Source organism: Perca fluviatilis, chromosome 10 (assembly GCF_010015445.1).
Source record: "Perca fluviatilis chromosome 10, GENO_Pfluv_1.0, whole genome shotgun sequence".
Taxonomy (NCBI): Eukaryota; Metazoa; Chordata; class Actinopteri; order Perciformes; family Percidae; genus Perca; species Perca fluviatilis.
In genome coordinates, this window is record NC_053121.1 from 15,908,511 (window position 1) to 15,926,365 (window position 17,855).

Sequence of the window (17,855 nt, forward strand, 5' to 3'; positions counted from 1 at the left end):
TGTATGTACGTACGTACGTACAGTGTACATATTGCCGCTTGGTGAGAAGAGTGGGGATCTTATTAAAAAAAGATTGGCAAACATGTTCACTATTAAAATACTATCGGTAATCCTCCTGTCTATAGCAAACGTTTGCTTATCAAACTAAATGTGGTCCTAGGACACCATAGATTACAGTGCCTTAGATTGGTTAATTTGATTGCAACATATAGTTGCACAATGCTTATCTGAGCCTGTAGGCCTCAGTTTATTGTTAAATCGTACTACCTGAAGGGCAGGCACTTGAAAATGAATGCCAATTGACCAGTGGATAGCAGGGCTAGGTCATATTCTGAATGTAATGGTTTATGCTATATTGAAGATATTACATTGGATTTTGGAATTAGTGCTCTTTCATTGATGTTGGACACAATTGTTCATACTATAGAGAAGTCCAATTTGATGAACATTGACATTTTAAAATGTATTTAGTTTTTTATATATCGTGTGCAGTGCACAATGCATACATAGGCGGCAGACGCCAGGAGATGCCGCTGACCATGCTTTCATTCATGACGTTTAAAATATCAGGACTTTTATTGTGAAGTCTGAGCGGAAATGTAACCGGAAGTCTAGTTCCGCAGCTCATCAATGGTTTGGAGGTAGACATGGCGGCAGCTACAGCACCAGCGGTCCCTGAGCAAACACCTGAATCATCGCCACCGGCACTTGTGCCATTTAACTTTTCTGAGCCCCCGATTATCGAAGGCTTCAACCCTTTGCCGAGAGTCAAAGATGAGACCTTCAAAGAAAAACTGATTAGAAAAACAAAGGAGAACCCATTCGTCCCAATAGGTGAGTTATACAAGGGGGTGAACACTAGCAAAGTTACACAAGTACAGCACCGAGGCAGTAAGGCTCGTCCTCTATTCTAAAATGTGGTCAAATTAATATCTAATTCTACGTTAGCATTTTAAGCTCAACCAAACTCAACTGCAATAGAAACTACGTGACGTTATATATGCTAAAATCAGAGCTAAGGAGCTGACGTTAACCTATACTGTTAGTTTGTCACCCCAGAACATTTTGTTGTCATTTGAGCCTCTCCTTAATGACTTGCTGCTTATATTTGAATTGAAGGCGTGTCAACATTGTTTTTGCGTAGTTCGAACCTGCCTTAATTTCAGATATAGGAGCCGAGGTGCCCTTGGATTTTATTTTCAAGGTTTAGGTAACCCGAACCACAAAACGTCTTTTCTCTTTGTAGCATCCAGTCAATATTGAGAAGTCCAGAACTGATGGTTAAATGCCTTTTATTGCCGTCCGTGTCATCAACCAATGTAAGAGCTGGGTAAAACAAATAAACCGCGCATTACCATCACATTCCAAAATAGTGCTTAACTACCCTGTTGGCCTTTACACTCTTTTTATGATTATGCACTGTCGGTAGGGCTGGGCAATATATCGATATTGTGATATGAGACTAGATATCGTCTTACAACCCCAAATCAGAAAAAGTTGGGACAGTATGGTAAACAAATAAAAAAAAGTGATTTCTAAATGTACTTTGACTTGTATTTCATTGCAGACAATATAACAGCACATCATTTAATGTGTTCCTCATGATTTTTATTGTTTTTTTTCCAAAAAAAACAATTTCTGTTTTGGTTCTTGCAACACATTTCAAAAAAAGTTGGAACAGTAAAGCATTTACCACTTTGTAATGTTGCCATTCCTTTTCACAACACTTAAAAGACATTTAGGGACTGAAGACACCAAGTGATGAAGTGTTTCAGGTGTAATTTTGTACCATTCTTGCTGCAAACAAGTCTTAAGGTGGGCAACAGTACGGGGTCTTCGTTGTCGCATTTTGCGCTTCAAAATGCGCCACACATTCTCTATTGGAGACAGGTCGGGGCTGCAGGCAGGCCAGTCAAGTACCCGTATCCTCTTCCTCCGCAGCCAGGACTTTGTAATGTGTGCAGAATGTGGTTTTGCATTCTCTTGTTGAAATATGCATGGACGTCCCTGGAAAAGAGGTGTTCTTGAAGGCAGCATATTGTGCTCCAAAATCTCTATGTACTTTTCAGCATTAATGGTGACATCACAGAAGTGCAAGTTACCTTTGCCAAGGGCACTGACACAACCCCATACCATGACAGACCCTGGCTTTTGGACTTGTTGCTGGTAACAGTGTGGATGATCCTTTTCTTCTTTGGTCCGGAGCACACGGCGTCCATTTCTCCCAAAAAATACCTGAAATACTGATTCATCTGACCACCGTACACTTTTCCACTGTGTGATGGTCCATCCCAGATGCCTCCGAGCCCAGAGAAGTCGACGGCGCTTCTGGACACTGTTAACATAGGGCTTCCTTTTGGCACAGTACAGTTTTAACTGGCATTTGTGGATGTAACTACGTATTGTGGTACTTGACAAAGGTTTGCCAAAGTAGTCCTGAGCCCATGTGGCGATATTGCTTATAGAGGAATGAAGATTCTTGATGCAGTGCCGCCTGAGGGATCGGATATCACGGTTGTTCAGCTTAGGCTTGCGCCCTTGTCCTTTACGCACTGAAATTCCTCCACATTCCTTGAATCTTTTGATTATGTTATGCACTGTTAAAGGTGAAATAAGCAAATGTCTTCCTATCGTTCTTTTGAGGAACATTGTTTTTAAACATTTCAATAATTTTCTCACGTATTTGTTGGCAAACTGGCGATCCTCGGCCCATCTTTGCTCCTAAAGGACTAGACCTTTCTTGGATGCTGCTTTTGTACCAAATCATAATTACAATCACCTGTTGACATCACCTGTTTCAAATCACATCATTATTTAACCAATTTACCTGATTACTAGTCCTAAATTGCTCCTGTCCCAACCTTTTTTGGAATGTGTTGCAGGTCTGAATGACAGGAAAGGATGTATATTTCCAAATGAAATTTAAGTTGACCAGACAAAACATGAAATATTTTGTATTCACATTGTCTGCAATGAAATACAAGTCAAAGTACATTTAGAAATCACTACTTTCTTTTTTTATTTGTGTTTTCCATACTGTCCCAACTTTTTCTGATTTGGGGTTGTAGATTTTGGAAATCGTAATATCGTAAATGGCTTAAGTGTGGTCTTTTCCTGGTTTTTAAAGGCTGCATTACAGTAAAGTGATGTCATTTTGTGTTCTGTTATTTTTACCTTTACCCACTTAGTCATTATACCCACATTGCTGAAGATTATATCTTAAATAAGCACCAATTGTCAACCCTATAATATCGCCACAATATCGATATCGAGATATTAGGACAAGAATATCGTGATATCTGATTTTCTCCATATCATTTCAATAACGAGGTTATCTGATACTCCCTCCTTTGTAATGTATACAGTATTTCTAAATAGTCTCCAGACTGCTGACAGTGAAGTCTGTGGATAAATATACAATTGTTTCACAATGGTAGGCCTATTTTATGTTCTTTGAGTTTCACCCCAAAAAAAAAAAAAAAAAAATATATATATATATCTAAAATCTCATCAGAAACCACTATCTGCATGGCTAAACATTAGGGTAAGGAGGAGAAAACGTTTTTTGGTTACACTTGAAGTTTTCTACATAAGAATGACATGACACTGTCATGAACGTGTCATAAAACATTACAAACAAGTCATAAACGTTTATGACATAACGCTTTTTTTAGTATTAGTGTCATTCGGCTTTATCATGACAAGTTAGGGTTCATGTGTCATGACAGTGTCACGTGTTCATGACAGTGTCATGTCACTCTTATGTAGAAAACTTCAAGTAAAGTGTTAGCTGTTTTTTTTTTCTGATTTGGGTGAATTTACTTTCAATGTTGGGACTTGACCGCTATAGACCTTTTTCACGGCAGACATGTTGACATGTCATAGTAGGAAAAGCACAGGTGTATTCAAACCCATTAATGATGGCTGCATTCCACTTAGGAGAGGCCCTGGTATTGTGCATGCTGACTCACTGAAATAGCTTACTGGGACCCTTGATGGAATGCAGCCATCGTTAAGGTTATCAATTTCAGCTCTGCTTTTCCTACTATGACAAGTCAAAATGTCTGCTGTGAAAAAAAGGTCCATTAATGCGTCTTCGTGGTATCCTTTATCTTGACCACGATAGAGTACAAGTGTCTGAATATACCTATGACAGTATCTGGTCACCACCAAGTTGTGATTTGCTTTGTGTTCTCCAGGTTGTTTGGGAACAGCAGGAGCGCTGATTTATGGCCTCCGCGCCTTCAATCAAGGGAAGACCAGGCAGTCCCAGCTGTTGATGAGGGGACGTATCTTTGCTCAAGGCTTCACTGTAGTTGCCATTATTGTTGGCGTCTTTACCACAGCTGTGAAATCCAAGTAATGAAGACGGACCAATCCCACACCTCTGCCGCCGCCTATTCAACTCCGAATCAGATCTTACTTGGAAGTGGACTGATTTTTACTGTCTGGATGAACTGAATAATGCATTAGGTTTCAAGCATTGTTCAGATATTTAGTTAATGCAAACACTATTTATTGTGTAAAACTAAATTGCTCATGGTGATAAAATATTTAGCTTCAGGCTAGCACTATGGAACAACAAAGTATAACCGGCTCCGTACCAGTCCAGCAAGCTGGATTTGACCTTTTATTGTGCTATAATAGCATTGAAGCAAAAATGCTGATACATACAAATGATATGCTTCTTGTTCTTTAAGATTATATTTCAAATGTTCCCATGTATCGTCACTGAAATAATCAACATAACACCTGATTATACATTTTCGTTTGAAGCTGGTGTCCTGTTTGTATTTGAGATAAAGCACCACACTCACACCTGCATTCAGGTGACATCTACTCCACATACAGCCTTTATTTACCAGGTTATTTAAAGAAAACAAAACATAAGTAGGGAAATTCATTGTGAACACAGTTAAAATTAATAGCCTGGGTGAGTCTATCTAAACGGAAGGAGGCTTTTAGACACAAGACAGGCCCAGTCTCAATGTCCACCTTAACACTCAACAGACTTTTAATTTCACTTTAAAGGTCCCATGGCATGTAAATTTCACTTTGAGGTTTTTTAACATTAATATGTGGCTAGAAATGGCGATAGGTGTAAACCGAGCCCGATCTGGAATCTTTACCTCCCCTTTCTCTGCTTTGCCCGCCCAGAGAATTTGGCCCACCCATGAGAGAGAGACATCATGGCTTTCAAACAAGCAAAGTGGCAGTTGGTCAAGGCCACACCCCCACTCTCCACCTTGCCCCCCCACTCTCTCCTCCTCAATAGCTACAGACACAGAAATGGCACATCCTAAGGAAAGCTCATTGTGGGACTGGCTCTAGTGGCTGTAATTCTGCACCAAGGCTGACTTTCAGGAAAGAGACTTCAGATACAGTATTAGGGGACCACTAAGACCTATATAAAAGAGACTTCAGATACAGTATTAGGGGCACCACTAAGGTCTATATAAAAGAGACTTCAGATACAGTATTAGGGGACCACTAAGGTCTATATAAAAGAGACTTCAGATACAGTATTAGGGCACCACTAAGGTCTATATAAAAGAGACTTCAGATACAGTATTAGGGGACCACTAAGGCCTATATAAAAGAGACTTCAGATACAGTATTAGGGGCCCACTAAGGTCTATATAAAAGAGACTTCAGATACAGTATTAGGGGACCACTAAGGCCTATATAAAAGAGACTTCAGATACAGTATTAGGGGACCACTAAGGTCTATATAAAAGAGACTTCAGATACAGTATTAGGGGACCACTAAGGTCTATATAAAAGAGACTTCAGATACAGTATTAGGGGACCACTAAGGTCTATATAAAAGAGACTTCAGATACAGTATTAGGGGACCACTAAGGTCTATATAAAAGAGACTTCAGATACAGTATTAGGGGACCACTAAGGTCTATATAAAAGAGACTTCAGATACAGTATTAGGGGACCACTAAGGTCTATATAAAAGCATCCAAAGAGCACCATGTCATGGGACCTTTAAATCCTTCAGTAGCAGAGCTCCACATGTTATGTATTAGGAATGTGATAGCGTTTTGTAAAATCACTTGACCTATGCTGAGGCATGGTGGCTCTGCACCTGGAAACTTGTTCTTGCTTCTCAGTCTTCCCATGTTGTCTGTTTTAACGTTTGAATTTTTTTAATTGGGTGTAAATCCCTCAAATTTCAATTTCACAGTAGCAGCCTTCAGCAATGTGTGTCTGAGAGTATCTAAGGATGGGTGTTTGTATCGGGCCACACATAATTTTAACTCCTCACACACCAACTGGACAAACTGGCATTCAAGTGATTATGCCTAGGGCATTTAGATGGCATCAGTCTTTGCTGGAAAATATGTAAGGACAAATTAATTCCGGTGATCATACTCCACTGATTTTATTTTCCAGTTCCCCTTTAACATTCACTTGTTTCAGTATTCCTTATGTCCGAATAGGCAACATGTGAAACAATGTGCAGACATTACTGTTGAAATTGACACCTTATTGATTACTGTTAAAAAAAAAAAAAAATTCTAAAAAACATAATGGTGCATAAAACTTCTGATGAGAAAATATAGAGAAATGACAAATCGCACAAACCGTTAATCATGTGAACTCTGAAAATTTTGATCTTTGGTTGTGATTTTTTCTTTTTTTTTTTCTTTGCTGAAACCTTGCCTAATTAAAAGAGGAAATCCATCTGGCTAAATACTCAAACTGGAGTAAGAGCTACATCAAAAAGGCCACAAGCTTATGCATTTTGAAAGAGAAAAATATGCTAGCTAAGTTAAATATGGTAATCAGGAACATAGTACAACAAATGTGAACAAAGACTTTGTGTTGATCATTTTACATTGATGAGAGGCATAAGTGGTTACAATCTAATACGCAATAGTGCTTGAGTGTTTGACATCAACCAAAATGCTAATTTATAAAAACAACTCAAAATTGTGCATCCAAAATATTGGCAGAGGCATGCAAGAAAACTGACCTAATAATTTATAAGTTAAAAGGGGAAAGAAATTGTTTAAAACACAGTAACAATATTTTCTTAAGTTTCGCAGTGATAAAACTGACCAGCCAAAGGGTGTCGTAACAATAGAGCAGTTCATCTTCTCACAAGAGAGTGGGGTTAAGTATGTTATTATAAATATAATAATCATCAAGAAAGGCGGGAAGTTTTCAAAGGTTATAAACATACCAGAAATTTTATGGAAAAGGGCATACAAACTCTTCTGATGCAATGTGAGGTTAAAACTGAAAAGGCAATGTTCTCTAGCGAACTAGAGGTGTCTGTTTGAGGGAGATGAGGACCGAACGCATTCGAGAAACATCCTTTGCCTGTTTGTTGGTTTTCGGGTTGAAGTCACAGAGACGGGCTACTCGCTCCCATTCAGATCCTGGACTGTCGCCGTCGCTCTCAGCCAGGAAAGCCTCCTCTGATGCTCTGCGGGGTGGGAGGGAGACCAGAGGAAAATATGAATGAGTTGCAATATTAGAGGGACTTCCGAACAGTTCCCATAACAGCAAACCCATCTGACCCAAGCATGGTGCTCTAGCACAAAGTTCAATCACATGAACAGCACCATGCACAAGGTACACAATAAAGTCATGCCTTTCTTTATACCAACTTTGAAACAACATATGGCCTATGTAACAATCAAATTAAAATGTAACAAATATCAAATTAGGCTTTCAAAAACAGACTTTGGCATGCATCAGGTGAAAATCAACTAGTAATTCCTGGGGTAGGGTATACAACATTAAAAAGCATAAGAATTCTAAACCTACACAAAGCCCATAACATCAGAGTTAGGCTGTTTGTAGAAAGCCTTGTCAGCAATCCTAGTACGCAGGCAAGGCCAAGAAAGCAGGAAAAATAAGGAGAAAGGAGAACAGTTTCAGTGTCAAACAACAAGCAGAGACAAATTAGGGCCAGCATTAAAAGGATTATGTAAGCAACTGAGAAACGGCTCTAACGAGGTGGAAATAAAAGGTTTAAAAAATAGACTAATGAATACAATCTTTCCGTCTACTGTAGTACACCGTTTCCAATAAACAAGCTTGGAACGGCAAAGCATTTCAGGCAACTCCAGACTACTTTGGTGCTAGGCTGTGGCGTGGATGAAAACTGTGACATTTGCTCCCTGTTGTTTGCATTCCTTCTAGCTAGCCAGCTTCCTGTTTGGTTTTCCAGGCATTCCAACTGGACACACAACTTTAGACTAATATCTCATCAGAGGATTGTCTCTCAGCACTTTCACAGACACAGAGGGACAAACTGGCCAAAACTAGAGCCACAGATGCAGAGTGATACCGTGCCAGACTTGGACAGAGTCTGTTGGAAAGTGTGAGAGAAGAACGGGGGTTAGCTTGGTCAAGAAAAGGAAAGGCTGCAATGTTTTTGTAAGCATAACATACATCACTGACTTCAACCAGACTACAATAACCATTTTTAAGTAGTAGACAGGCTGTCTGTATATAAGCAATAAACAAATTAAATCAGCAGTACTATCAATACTTTTAAAGATGAAACTGCTACACTATGTCCATTACTCCAACATTTGATCCTTTGGTGCTTTAATTTACTACATTACTCATTAACAAAATCAGTTTACAGAATAGCTACAAGTCCACCCAATATTACAGGGTTGATGCTAGAATAAATGGTCCGAAGAGACGGGCGAAGGCATGACCTGCCCCACTCTGCCCCTGATTGGCATACCCTGATATTCTTCCCCTAACTTAACCAATCTCACTCCACAACCAACCAATTACCAATCAGTCTGCCCCTTTCGGACCATCCGTCCTAGCATCAAACAATGTGATCGAGTCTTGTTAATATGGTGTTCCTGTCGCCGCACGTTGCATCTGACTTGACATATACAGTAAAAACTAAATTTTGAGTGATTTCTACTGAGAAGAAAAATTACAATCTGCAAAATACAACACTGGGAATGGGAATAGAATGTGTTGAGCATAGTGACTACAGCATCTCACATCATATTGATAAACCAACTGTTACTTCTCTGCACATTAACAGAGGCCATAGACACTAACCTGTTGTTGGCCTTGTTCTTCTCCATCTGTTCATTTTGGTGTACGTGCCAGTCCTCCAGCTCCTTTTTGGCTTTCTCTCTCCACTCTGCCTCGGCTGCCTTTGATGCTGAGTCTTGTTAGGGAGCAACAACAGAGAACATAGTCAAGGGAGTCCTCAAAAGAGGAAAAATAGAGGAAAAGAACTGACCATTTGTCTTAAAAAGGTCAACAGCAAAAAGATGCCTAACAAAATGAGAAAATCACAGCGCGCTAATTACAGTTGCAGAGTATTATGCATTACACAGTATTATTAATTCCCAATCTTTGTTCACCTAATGCTTCAAGGCGTGTCTTCTGCTCCTCTCTCCACTTGCGTAAACTCTCTGGCTCTTGCCTCTGAATATCCACCTGGGCGATGGCTGCATAGTTGTCTGTTGGGCCATTGGACTCCTTTTGGAGGACATTAAACATTTAAATTAACAACTATCCTAAGCTATTGGATCCAAATACCGGCTAGATGGTAAATCCATCACATCATTACGTACCATACAGGAATGCTAATACAAAAAAAATAAAAGGGAAAGTAAATTAAATGATTTGATGGTGTTCAGAATCAAACTCAACCACACATAGGCCTACAACGAGATAGACTTCGGTTATAATATAATATCTCACCTGAAACATATCCCCATTCACTGTAGCAGGCTCCTCACCGAAACCGTCTAACATTGTTACAAGAAAACAAAATGTATTGTTAGAATGGACTACTTGGAGTTTTCCAGTTAGCTAGCTAAGTTACCCTTCCTTCCTTATCAACTTGTGTTCGCTACTACGTCAGTGTCACATTGTTCTTACGATAAACCTTAACGTTACAGCCTCGACCTCAGAAATGCAGCAGCACCTGTTTGGGCACTTATCGCTTCAGCTTTGACAGTCATATGTTTGACAGTTAACAGGACAGGTTTTTCCGGTGTATACAGTTAGCTAGCTAACATTATTAAGCTCAGTTACTACTAGCTAGCTATATAACGTTAACGTTACTATACTTGCTTGGTCGTAATCAGTTTTAGTAAAATGCTAGCTAGCTACATAGTGTAACATATCTAACGTCAGGAGGACGTGCTGTGAAATTACTAACGTAACGTTGTCGGTGTGTAGCTAGCTTTAGTTAGCTCGTTAGCTTGCGAGCCGAAGCTGACATTAGCTCAGTCACAAACTTGCCATAGTTGGCCACCGGCTCCGGCTGAGACTGCTGTACGACCTCCGCTTCTTCCAGAGCCCCAAACCCTTCGCCGTCGTTCTCTATGCCCGCTATCTCACTCTCCTGCTGAGCCAGGAAAGCTGCGGCTGGGTCCTCTTCAGTCGGATGTGCGCCGTTGTCAGCCATCTTTCACAAAAGTGTTTACAAGTTTAACTGAGCTTGGTAGGTTTCGCTAGCTAGCTAACGTCAAAGCTCCTAAATTAGGCCACCAGTTCTGCAACGTATATACAAACAACTTCAATATTTTTACTCGATTATCAGCTATTCCAAGTAGACTACTGCATGCAACAGGGCAAACAATTAAACCATCTGTAACAAACAATCTAAGCTTCGACTTAAGGCCCTCACTGATGATTCATGATTTCTTCACTTGTTCAACCACTGTGATGATGATGATGATGATGGAACAGGGCAGCACCCTGAGGGTACCATTTCCTTTTTGTTGCAGTTTGTCTCCATCTGCTGGCCATCTGCTGTATCTCTTTAGTCACTAGGTCACCCACCAGGCCTTGAGATTCATTTGATCAAAAGCTATACTACAGTATCAGTGATGTATTAAACTTTGCTGTTACCTATACCAATAATAAGGATACATATTATACATTCCATACACAACATGTAACTCAGCAGAACATTTTAACAACAGTTAACAATATTTAAAAACAGTTGCATTATACAGTTGTACTGTACATCCCACTCCATGTGTACTTGTCTTGATATTATATCTAATTTGTATAACTGTATATTATGTTGATATGTGCCGGTATGTATATTGTTGTCTCTATTGTACAGTATATATCTATATTACTCTATTTGTCTATGTATAGAGAGTTAACACCATAGATATAGACACAGGGTGAAAAGAGGAGCTGCAGCAATGTGCAGTACAACAGAAATATCTATGGTTAACACCTACTGAAGTCAAATTCCTTGTGTATGTAAATATACTTGGTCAATAAATCTAATTCTGATTCTGATTCTACTTGTTAAAATACCACAGAGCACTGTGGAGATCTGTTCTCTTAATACATCCATGGTGGAGATAGGTCTGCCAATGTGAGACCACACAGCAACACATTACATTTGCCTTGCTAACTCCTATTTAGTTATATACTGTATATAGGCCTAATTAGTTATTGTCGTCTGAGAAATAATGTGTGCCAATGTTGTCAATAAAAATAAAATATAGTTCTAATGTGATAGAGAAATAGAGGACAAACAAGACATTGTACATCTATAGCCTATCTAGCAACAGTATTGAAGAAGTATACATCCATTACCTAAATATAAGTAGCAACAACACAGTGTAAAAATACTCCATTACAAATAAAAGTATAGCCTTACATTTGTGTAAATGCAATATTTATTATTATCAAAACCATTTGTTATAATTGAAACCCTTTATAAAATATGCCTTTTTTCAGAAAGCGGTACCCAGCATTTGTGCAGTGTAGCTGGTCGAGGTGAGGTGGAGCTATCTTGTACTATTTATTATGCATCACATTTTTTAAAGCTCAATATATGTTATGTATTAAAGTAACAGTAACTAGCTGTCAGATAAATGCAGGACATTAAAATATGTAAATAAGACGAGAAACGTTTTTTTACCTTTAGAGGTAAAGGTAAACATTTCTCATCGATAGTTGGTTGTACACACCTGTGGCCAGTGGTGGAATTTACTTTACTACAATTTTGAGTTACTTGTACTTGAGTGTTTCCATTTTATGCTGCTTTACTTCTACTTTACTACATTTCAGAGGGAAATAATTTAGAGTTTTGAATTCAAGACTTTTACTTGTTAAAAACAACGTATTTGACACTGTAGTATTTGCTACTTTTACTCAAGTAAAAGCTCTTAATACTTTTTTCACCATTGCCCGTGGACACTTAGCTAGCTAGCTAATATCATTATAAACATATTTAACAGCAGCTCTTTTTTGATTGGTTATCACGCCTATGTTAAGGGAACTGATGGGTTTCTGTTTTTTTGTTCGTTAATGTTGTGCATTGATGTACTGACTTGATGTATTGACTGCATTTGACTTTTTCAAAATAAATGTTTTTTAAATTGGCATTAAAAGTCATTATGATTTATTAACTCGGCCTCCTCCGGTTTACAGCCCGAGTATGAAACATGGACGTGGTATGAAATGAAGCAGCGGCCCACGTGACTTGTGACGTATACCATCCGAGTCCTACTAAAAGATTTTGAGGGATGATCCTGCTGCTCACCAAGGGGATCCACGGTGGCTTCTTGACGTCCGCTTTAAGGAAGTCCGAAAGTTAGTCTACTTACCGATTGACTTTTTTATCCAGTAGACTCACTCGTGATGTCTGAAGGACACAGCGAGGGACAAGAGGTAAGCGTATTCTTTGTCCAAACATTTGAAAGCATTCCTTCGTGTGTGGAGTAACTTTTTAAAGCGAACTTTTTCACAGTCTAAGTCATTGTATGGGCTAGTGTTGTGCTCCTAACTGTGCAGTTTATAGTTTTGGCTGGCTGCTCTGAACTACCGTCGGTCTGTAGAGGTGCAAACTAACTAGCCAGTTTTCGTGTCCCTTCCTGCTGCTTCTAGCTATGTGAATTTAAAGGTTATATTTCAAGGTATGCACTTAACCATTCTTCAGTCTTAACTAGCTGTTGCAAATTATTGTAAAAGCAAGCTTAATAAGCTCATAATTGCGTAGAAATAAGCGTCTAGTTTCGTGTATGTGAGGATAATATACAGCACTCCCATTAAAAGTACGAGTCCCTATAGAAACATTAACAGTGACACCATAGATTATAAATAGCAATACCATAAACCGGGACACCGTCACTTGAATGAGTAGGCTACCACAGTCATTAACTAGCATATAGGTTGATGAATACTCCACTGGCTTAATGAGGGTGGTTTTTGTTTTTAATGAACTGAAATACATCCAGATTAATGCTGTTACTTTCACTGTCTTATTATAATCTGTTTTTTTTTTTAAAAACTAGTAAAATCTAACTTTCATTACCTGTAGGTGCTATGAGTCTTTCATTTTATTGTCTCAAGCTGTCGGTCTTATAATTGATTTTCTTGGTTCCTGGACTTCTCTATAGGAGGTATAATATGAGAAAAATTACAGTAAACAAATCCAATTACTCTTACAAACAAACAAATGGATATAAATTTAAAAACTGAAAATAATTTCCACTTAATTAGCAGATTTGCAGGTTTTGTGGATGGGGGTATTTGGGGTGCTTGCCTGGTTGCTTTTTAGTATTTTTGACAAGGACCATATTGCTATTTTCTTCTATTATCTAGGAGCCCTATTTTACTTTTTGCTATATGTGAGCTCCTCTGTTGCTTTAAGGACTTAATGTTAAAATATAATTGCTGGTTTGGTTTTACTGTGCTTCATGCCCTCCATAAGGAATGTAGAATTTGTTTCAGTTGCGGCCGTCTGCTGCTTCTCAAGTACACTTAAAAAAATCCATTGACTTTGATGTTGTAGACTTTTGCCAGAATATAGGGGTAGTTGACGTTACCTCTCTCCGTTCTCCTACCCCCCTCTCTCTCTGTGACTCATGTGGGTGTTGGGCTGAAATAGTTTGGTGTAGTTTTACATTCCTTATATAGTCTCTGAGGAGTGAGGAGAGGCTATGGCCTGCCTGTGTCACAGACAGTGTCGGGGGTAGGCTTTGCCAACAGAATCTGCTTGCACTAGCTTACTGACTCTCTAGCTTTCTCTCAGGTTTGGGCTATTGGCCAGCCCTTAAGGACCAGGTAGGTTTGCATGGTGACATCTTGGGGAAACTAGCTGTGGGTCACAAAGAGCAATGACACCTGGTAGGGTTGAGTAGGAGGAGCAAGAGGTGTGTTAGGGGTGCAGGTACAGAGGGACAGCCGTAATGCGCAAGTGATCTAGCCGGACGTATCAAGTTGCCTTTGGTTCCTAAAATTACCTGGTTATTTGGTGACTTGCCATTCTGTGTCACTAATTAGTTTTGGTGAAGTTGTTTCACACTGTTTTCATGGTTTCACATCTGTACAAATTATGTAAAATATTCAAAAATGTCACGGCAAGTTTGTACAGTATGTTGTGGGCAAATGGGTCAATGTTTCATTGTAGATCACTTTAAATGGTTGAGTTATTATTAGTTAGAATACAATGCGTTGGCTGTATTGACACTGAAAGAAAGAAGATAACCGTTGAATGTTGCCTCTGTTCTTATTGTCCAGTAGATCGTTGATGCTACTCATTTGCATTATAGTATACTTTACTTATCATTCTGAATTGGGCCCCTAATATGAATGCTCACCTGAGATTATGACGCAAGAGATATCAACCTGTATGTTAATAATGTAAGGATGTTGTGTCCCAGCAACAGATCTGGTATTTTATCGTCTTGTAAGCTATGTTAAAGTGATTATTTTAACATGCTTATTCTTAAAACAGAACTTTCCCAAGATGTAACCGTATACTCTGAAAGAAAACAACTTCAGTGTCAGTTTCTGTGTGGAATGCGTGAAACAAATACAGGCAACCAGCAGCTAAGCTGCTTGGATAAAGCAGAAATGGACATTTTCCAGACTTTCTGGCTAATTAAGACACTGTTTCCTCCTTTCTCTTTTCAAGGCTATGAACGTATACTCTGTAACCCTCCAAGGCCCAGCGCCTTGGGGCTTCAGGCTGCAGGGTGGCAAGGACTTCAGCATGCCCCTCACCGTGTCAAGGGTAAGAAACTATTTGTTATTGGAGTTGGCTTTTGTACTTATCTGCATTTGTGAACACTGATGTCTTTGCACTCTACTTGAGGATTTGCATGAAGGATCATCCATTTTGTTCCTCCAAGCTTCTATATAAAAGCCTATTTACAAGTTTCTGTCAATGAGCATATGCATCATCTTTTGTTAGGCTTGCATAGTAAAGGATTTTGTCTGTAGACTGTGGTGCTCATTTCATATCACATTTATATGGTGTGTTTATATATCCCAACTCTTATTCTCAACATGCAGTACCTTTTTGGATTAATAGTAATAATTGGTCACATGGACATGCTGCTGTTTGTTTCACAGTGCTTTGTACTCTCCATGTTAGGCCACTACTGCTTTACTGAATGAATTGTAAACACTCGATAAACTACTGTAGCTATTAAAGAGAGCAGCAACCACTTTCCAGGCCTTATAAGTGCACTGCTGCTTTGCCTAACAAACACACAGACTCGCACACGCATGCGCACACATAAAATCATTCTAACATTGCTGCCAGCTATTGCGCATACAGATCTGACATTCTATTATGCACTCATTCCCCACTGACGTTGTTATATTGCTACCTTAGAGGCTGGGGTGATATATAAATGTGAGACTGATTTACATTTATTACATCATCAATTATGTTCAATATTTGCTGTTTACCATTTTAGAGGGATTCATTATTAGCCAATAGGTAATTATATACAGGTCAGTCCTCACAAGGTTACCCCACATAGTCTTTCAAACACTATGAATTCTTAGTTTCTTTGCCAGAAACTTTAAAATGAAAAGCTAAGAATATTTTTTTAGCTTTGATTAGCATGGTCTAAAGAAGAGCCTACTGTGTGTTGTTAGTAGCATTGCATTGAGGTGTGTTTTAGAGTTGATGTAATCCTGTGTAAAGGGCAACAGTTATCACCAGCCTTGTCAGTACATGTTTTGTATCTGCTCTGCACTCTGGCAGCATCGCAGTCAGAAACACAATGTTCCCCCGTGGATTCATGGCATGAAACATTTTTCTTCTACCCATAAAAGAACAAACAGATGTGTGTGTGTGTATATAAAAAAAAAACATTCAACGAATGGCCCAAAAAAGAGAGATTTTTGGGGAGATATAAGAGTTGACTTAGAGGAATTTCAGTCTAGAATTGGCAAGGTGTGTGGCCGGGTTGGTTCAGTGGGTAGAGCAGGCGCACATTTACTGAGAGGCTTATGCCTCGACGCAGAGGTCCAGGGTTCGAATCCGACTTGTGACGATTTCCTGCATGTCTTCCCCCTCTCTCTCTCTCTCTCTCTCTCTCTCTCTCCCCCTTTCTCACCTAGCTGTCCTATCAAATAAAGGCGGAAACGCCCCAAAAATAATCTTAAAAAAAAAAAAGAATTGGCAAGGCATACTTGTAGGGTGAATGTCAGTGGGTGTGTCAGTAGTTGTGGATGAATTATCTTGACTAATCAGCCAGTGCAGGAGGCCAGTTTTTCTGCAATCCAGGTACATTACAGATGCTGATTTATTTTCTTCGCTGACAAAAAGTATGGCTTACATTTTCTGTGTGGCAAAGCCTTCCCCCGCCAGTCTCTCCATACCTTTTGCTAGACCCAGGTTTGTCTAAGCAGCTTGGTGAAAAAATGATAATTGCTCCCATTCTAGAAAGAAAAAAAAAACACCTTACTGCTAAGATTGGAGCCTTAACGACTAGTCAGTGGCTAATATCTGTGTGGCTCGTTCCAGCAGTCCACCAGGCCTCAGGGTACAGGAGTTATAAAGATGTGACCGGTTTCCTCTAGTTACTTCTCAGAGCCTGTTGGCTCTCCTTGCGTTTCTCATAAAACACTGGACAGTGAATCACACAGTTGCAGAGGATGAAAACGGCCCAACCAGGGGATGTAAACCTCAAAGATATACAGTATGCCTTAGTAACAGGAAGGAAAGTCAGGCCTGCACTCACTGGGCTTACATTGGATGAATTTAATGGGTGGTCTTTCTTGACTGGTTTGTAGCGGATGAGATAAGAATCTCAACCCAGACAGTCGGTTAAAAGCGATTACACAATAAGAGCATGTGGAGTGATGGGACAAAAGGCTCACTAAAACTCTGTAAGGAAAAGAGATTGCAAGCGATAACTCCTGAAAGGTCAATGTGTTGAAGTGTCTTCGTACAGATTAAATGACAGTTAGTGTTGAGACCGCATTTATTTAGAGCTCGTGCTTATTTAGTTAATTGGAGTTGGTCTTAATGTAGATTGTCACATCATCAATAACTTCATCTTTAATCATTTTGCCTGTTTTGTTGTACTGCAAATGGTCTGTCTGTCTGTCTGTCTGTCTGTCTGTCTGTCTGTCTGTCTGTCTGTCTGTCTGTCTGTCTGTCTGTCTGTCTGTCTGTCTGTCTGTCTGTCTGTCTGTCTGTCTGTGTCCATGCTCTATGAAGACTATTGTTTGTTTCCTTCCTCCTCGTGTCTGCGAGCCTGGAAAGCTATGCTTTCTCAGCATTCCTGGGATTTTTCTCGTATCCACCCTGTCGCTGCCAACAGACAATCCTCTTGTCTCCTTTCTGTCTCTAATATGTCTTTCACACTCACTTTTCTCTTGCATATGATGGACTCCCCCAATCTCACTGGAATACTTTTCCAGTGAGATCAGAGGAAAGGAGCCCATGCCAAGACAAACTGTTAAGTCACCGTGAAAGGAAAAAAATAACTTTTTGACCGTAGCATAATATGTACACACCCATTTATCAGCTGAAAAAATATGTACATGACTTTTATTTGATTTGATTTATATTAATATCCAACTTTTTGTTTTCTTAGCCTTGTGTTAGCAGATGTATAAAA

General features: G+C 39.4%; 3 protein-coding genes across 8 annotated transcripts in view; 2 read left to right on the forward strand and 1 right to left on the reverse strand.

The window, feature by feature from the left end:
• The first annotated feature begins 602 nt into the window (after positions 1-602).
• Positions 603-4,775, forward strand: higd2a (HIG1 hypoxia inducible domain family, member 2A). Its single transcript, XM_039812806.1, has 2 exons — positions 603-834; positions 4,200-4,775. The coding sequence occupies exons 1-2, from the start codon at positions 648-650 to the stop codon at positions 4,361-4,363; spliced, it is 351 nt and encodes a 116-aa protein (XP_039668740.1). The 5' UTR covers positions 603-647; the 3' UTR covers positions 4,364-4,775.
• A 1,594-nt stretch (positions 4,776-6,369) lies between these two features.
• Positions 6,370-10,692, reverse strand: cltb (clathrin, light chain B). 4 transcript variants are annotated; one of them, XM_039812807.1, is made up of 7 exons: positions 10,258-10,692; positions 9,712-9,758; positions 9,369-9,486; positions 9,058-9,169; positions 8,315-8,335; positions 7,789-7,842; positions 6,370-7,444 (listed from the first exon to the last, which is right to left on the reverse strand). In XM_039812807.1, the coding sequence occupies exons 1-7, from the start codon at positions 10,421-10,423 to the stop codon at positions 7,273-7,275; spliced, it is 690 nt and encodes a 229-aa protein (XP_039668741.1). In that variant the 5' UTR covers positions 10,424-10,692; the 3' UTR covers positions 6,370-7,272. The 4 variants fall into 4 exon arrangements, with proteins under 4 accessions (XP_039668741.1, XP_039668742.1, XP_039668743.1 ...); XM_039812808.1 differs by lacking the exon at positions 8,315-8,335; XM_039812809.1 differs by lacking the exon at positions 7,789-7,842.
• Positions 10,693-12,501: 1,809 nt separating this feature from the next.
• Positions 12,502-17,855, forward strand: part of pdlim7 (PDZ and LIM domain 7) — a 37,749-nt gene continuing 32,395 nt past the window's right edge. For 2 of the 3 annotated variants that reach the window (XM_039812811.1, XM_039812812.1), the window contains exons 1-2: positions 12,502-12,657; positions 14,906-15,004. In XM_039812811.1, coding sequence (XP_039668745.1) covers positions 12,628-12,657; positions 14,906-15,004 — 129 coding nt within the window. In that variant the 5' untranslated portion in view covers positions 12,502-12,627. Of the gene's footprint in view, positions 12,658-13,904; positions 14,053-14,905; positions 15,005-17,855 lie in introns of those variants that run through there. The other variant, XM_039812814.1, reaches the window with a different exon arrangement.

Coding starts and splice junctions, on each gene's coding strand:
- higd2a (XM_039812806.1), top strand. CDS start 648: ATGGCGGCAGCTACAGCACCAGCGGTCCCTGAGCAAACACCTGAATCA. Junction 835..4,199: donor GAACCCATTCGTCCCAATAG/GTGAGTTATACA, acceptor TGTGTTCTCCAG/GTTGTTTGGGAACAGCAGGA.
- cltb (XM_039812807.1), bottom strand. CDS start 10,423: ATGGCTGACAACGGCGCACATCCGACTGAAGAGGACCCAGCCGCAGCT. Junction 9,487..9,711: donor TGAATGGGGATATGTTTCAG/GTGAGATATTAT, acceptor GTCCTCCAAAAG/GAGTCCAATGGCCCAACAGA. Junction 7,445..7,788: donor TCTGATGTTATGGGCTTTGT/GTAGGTTTAGAA, acceptor CCCACCCCGCAG/AGCATCAGAGGAGGCTTTCC.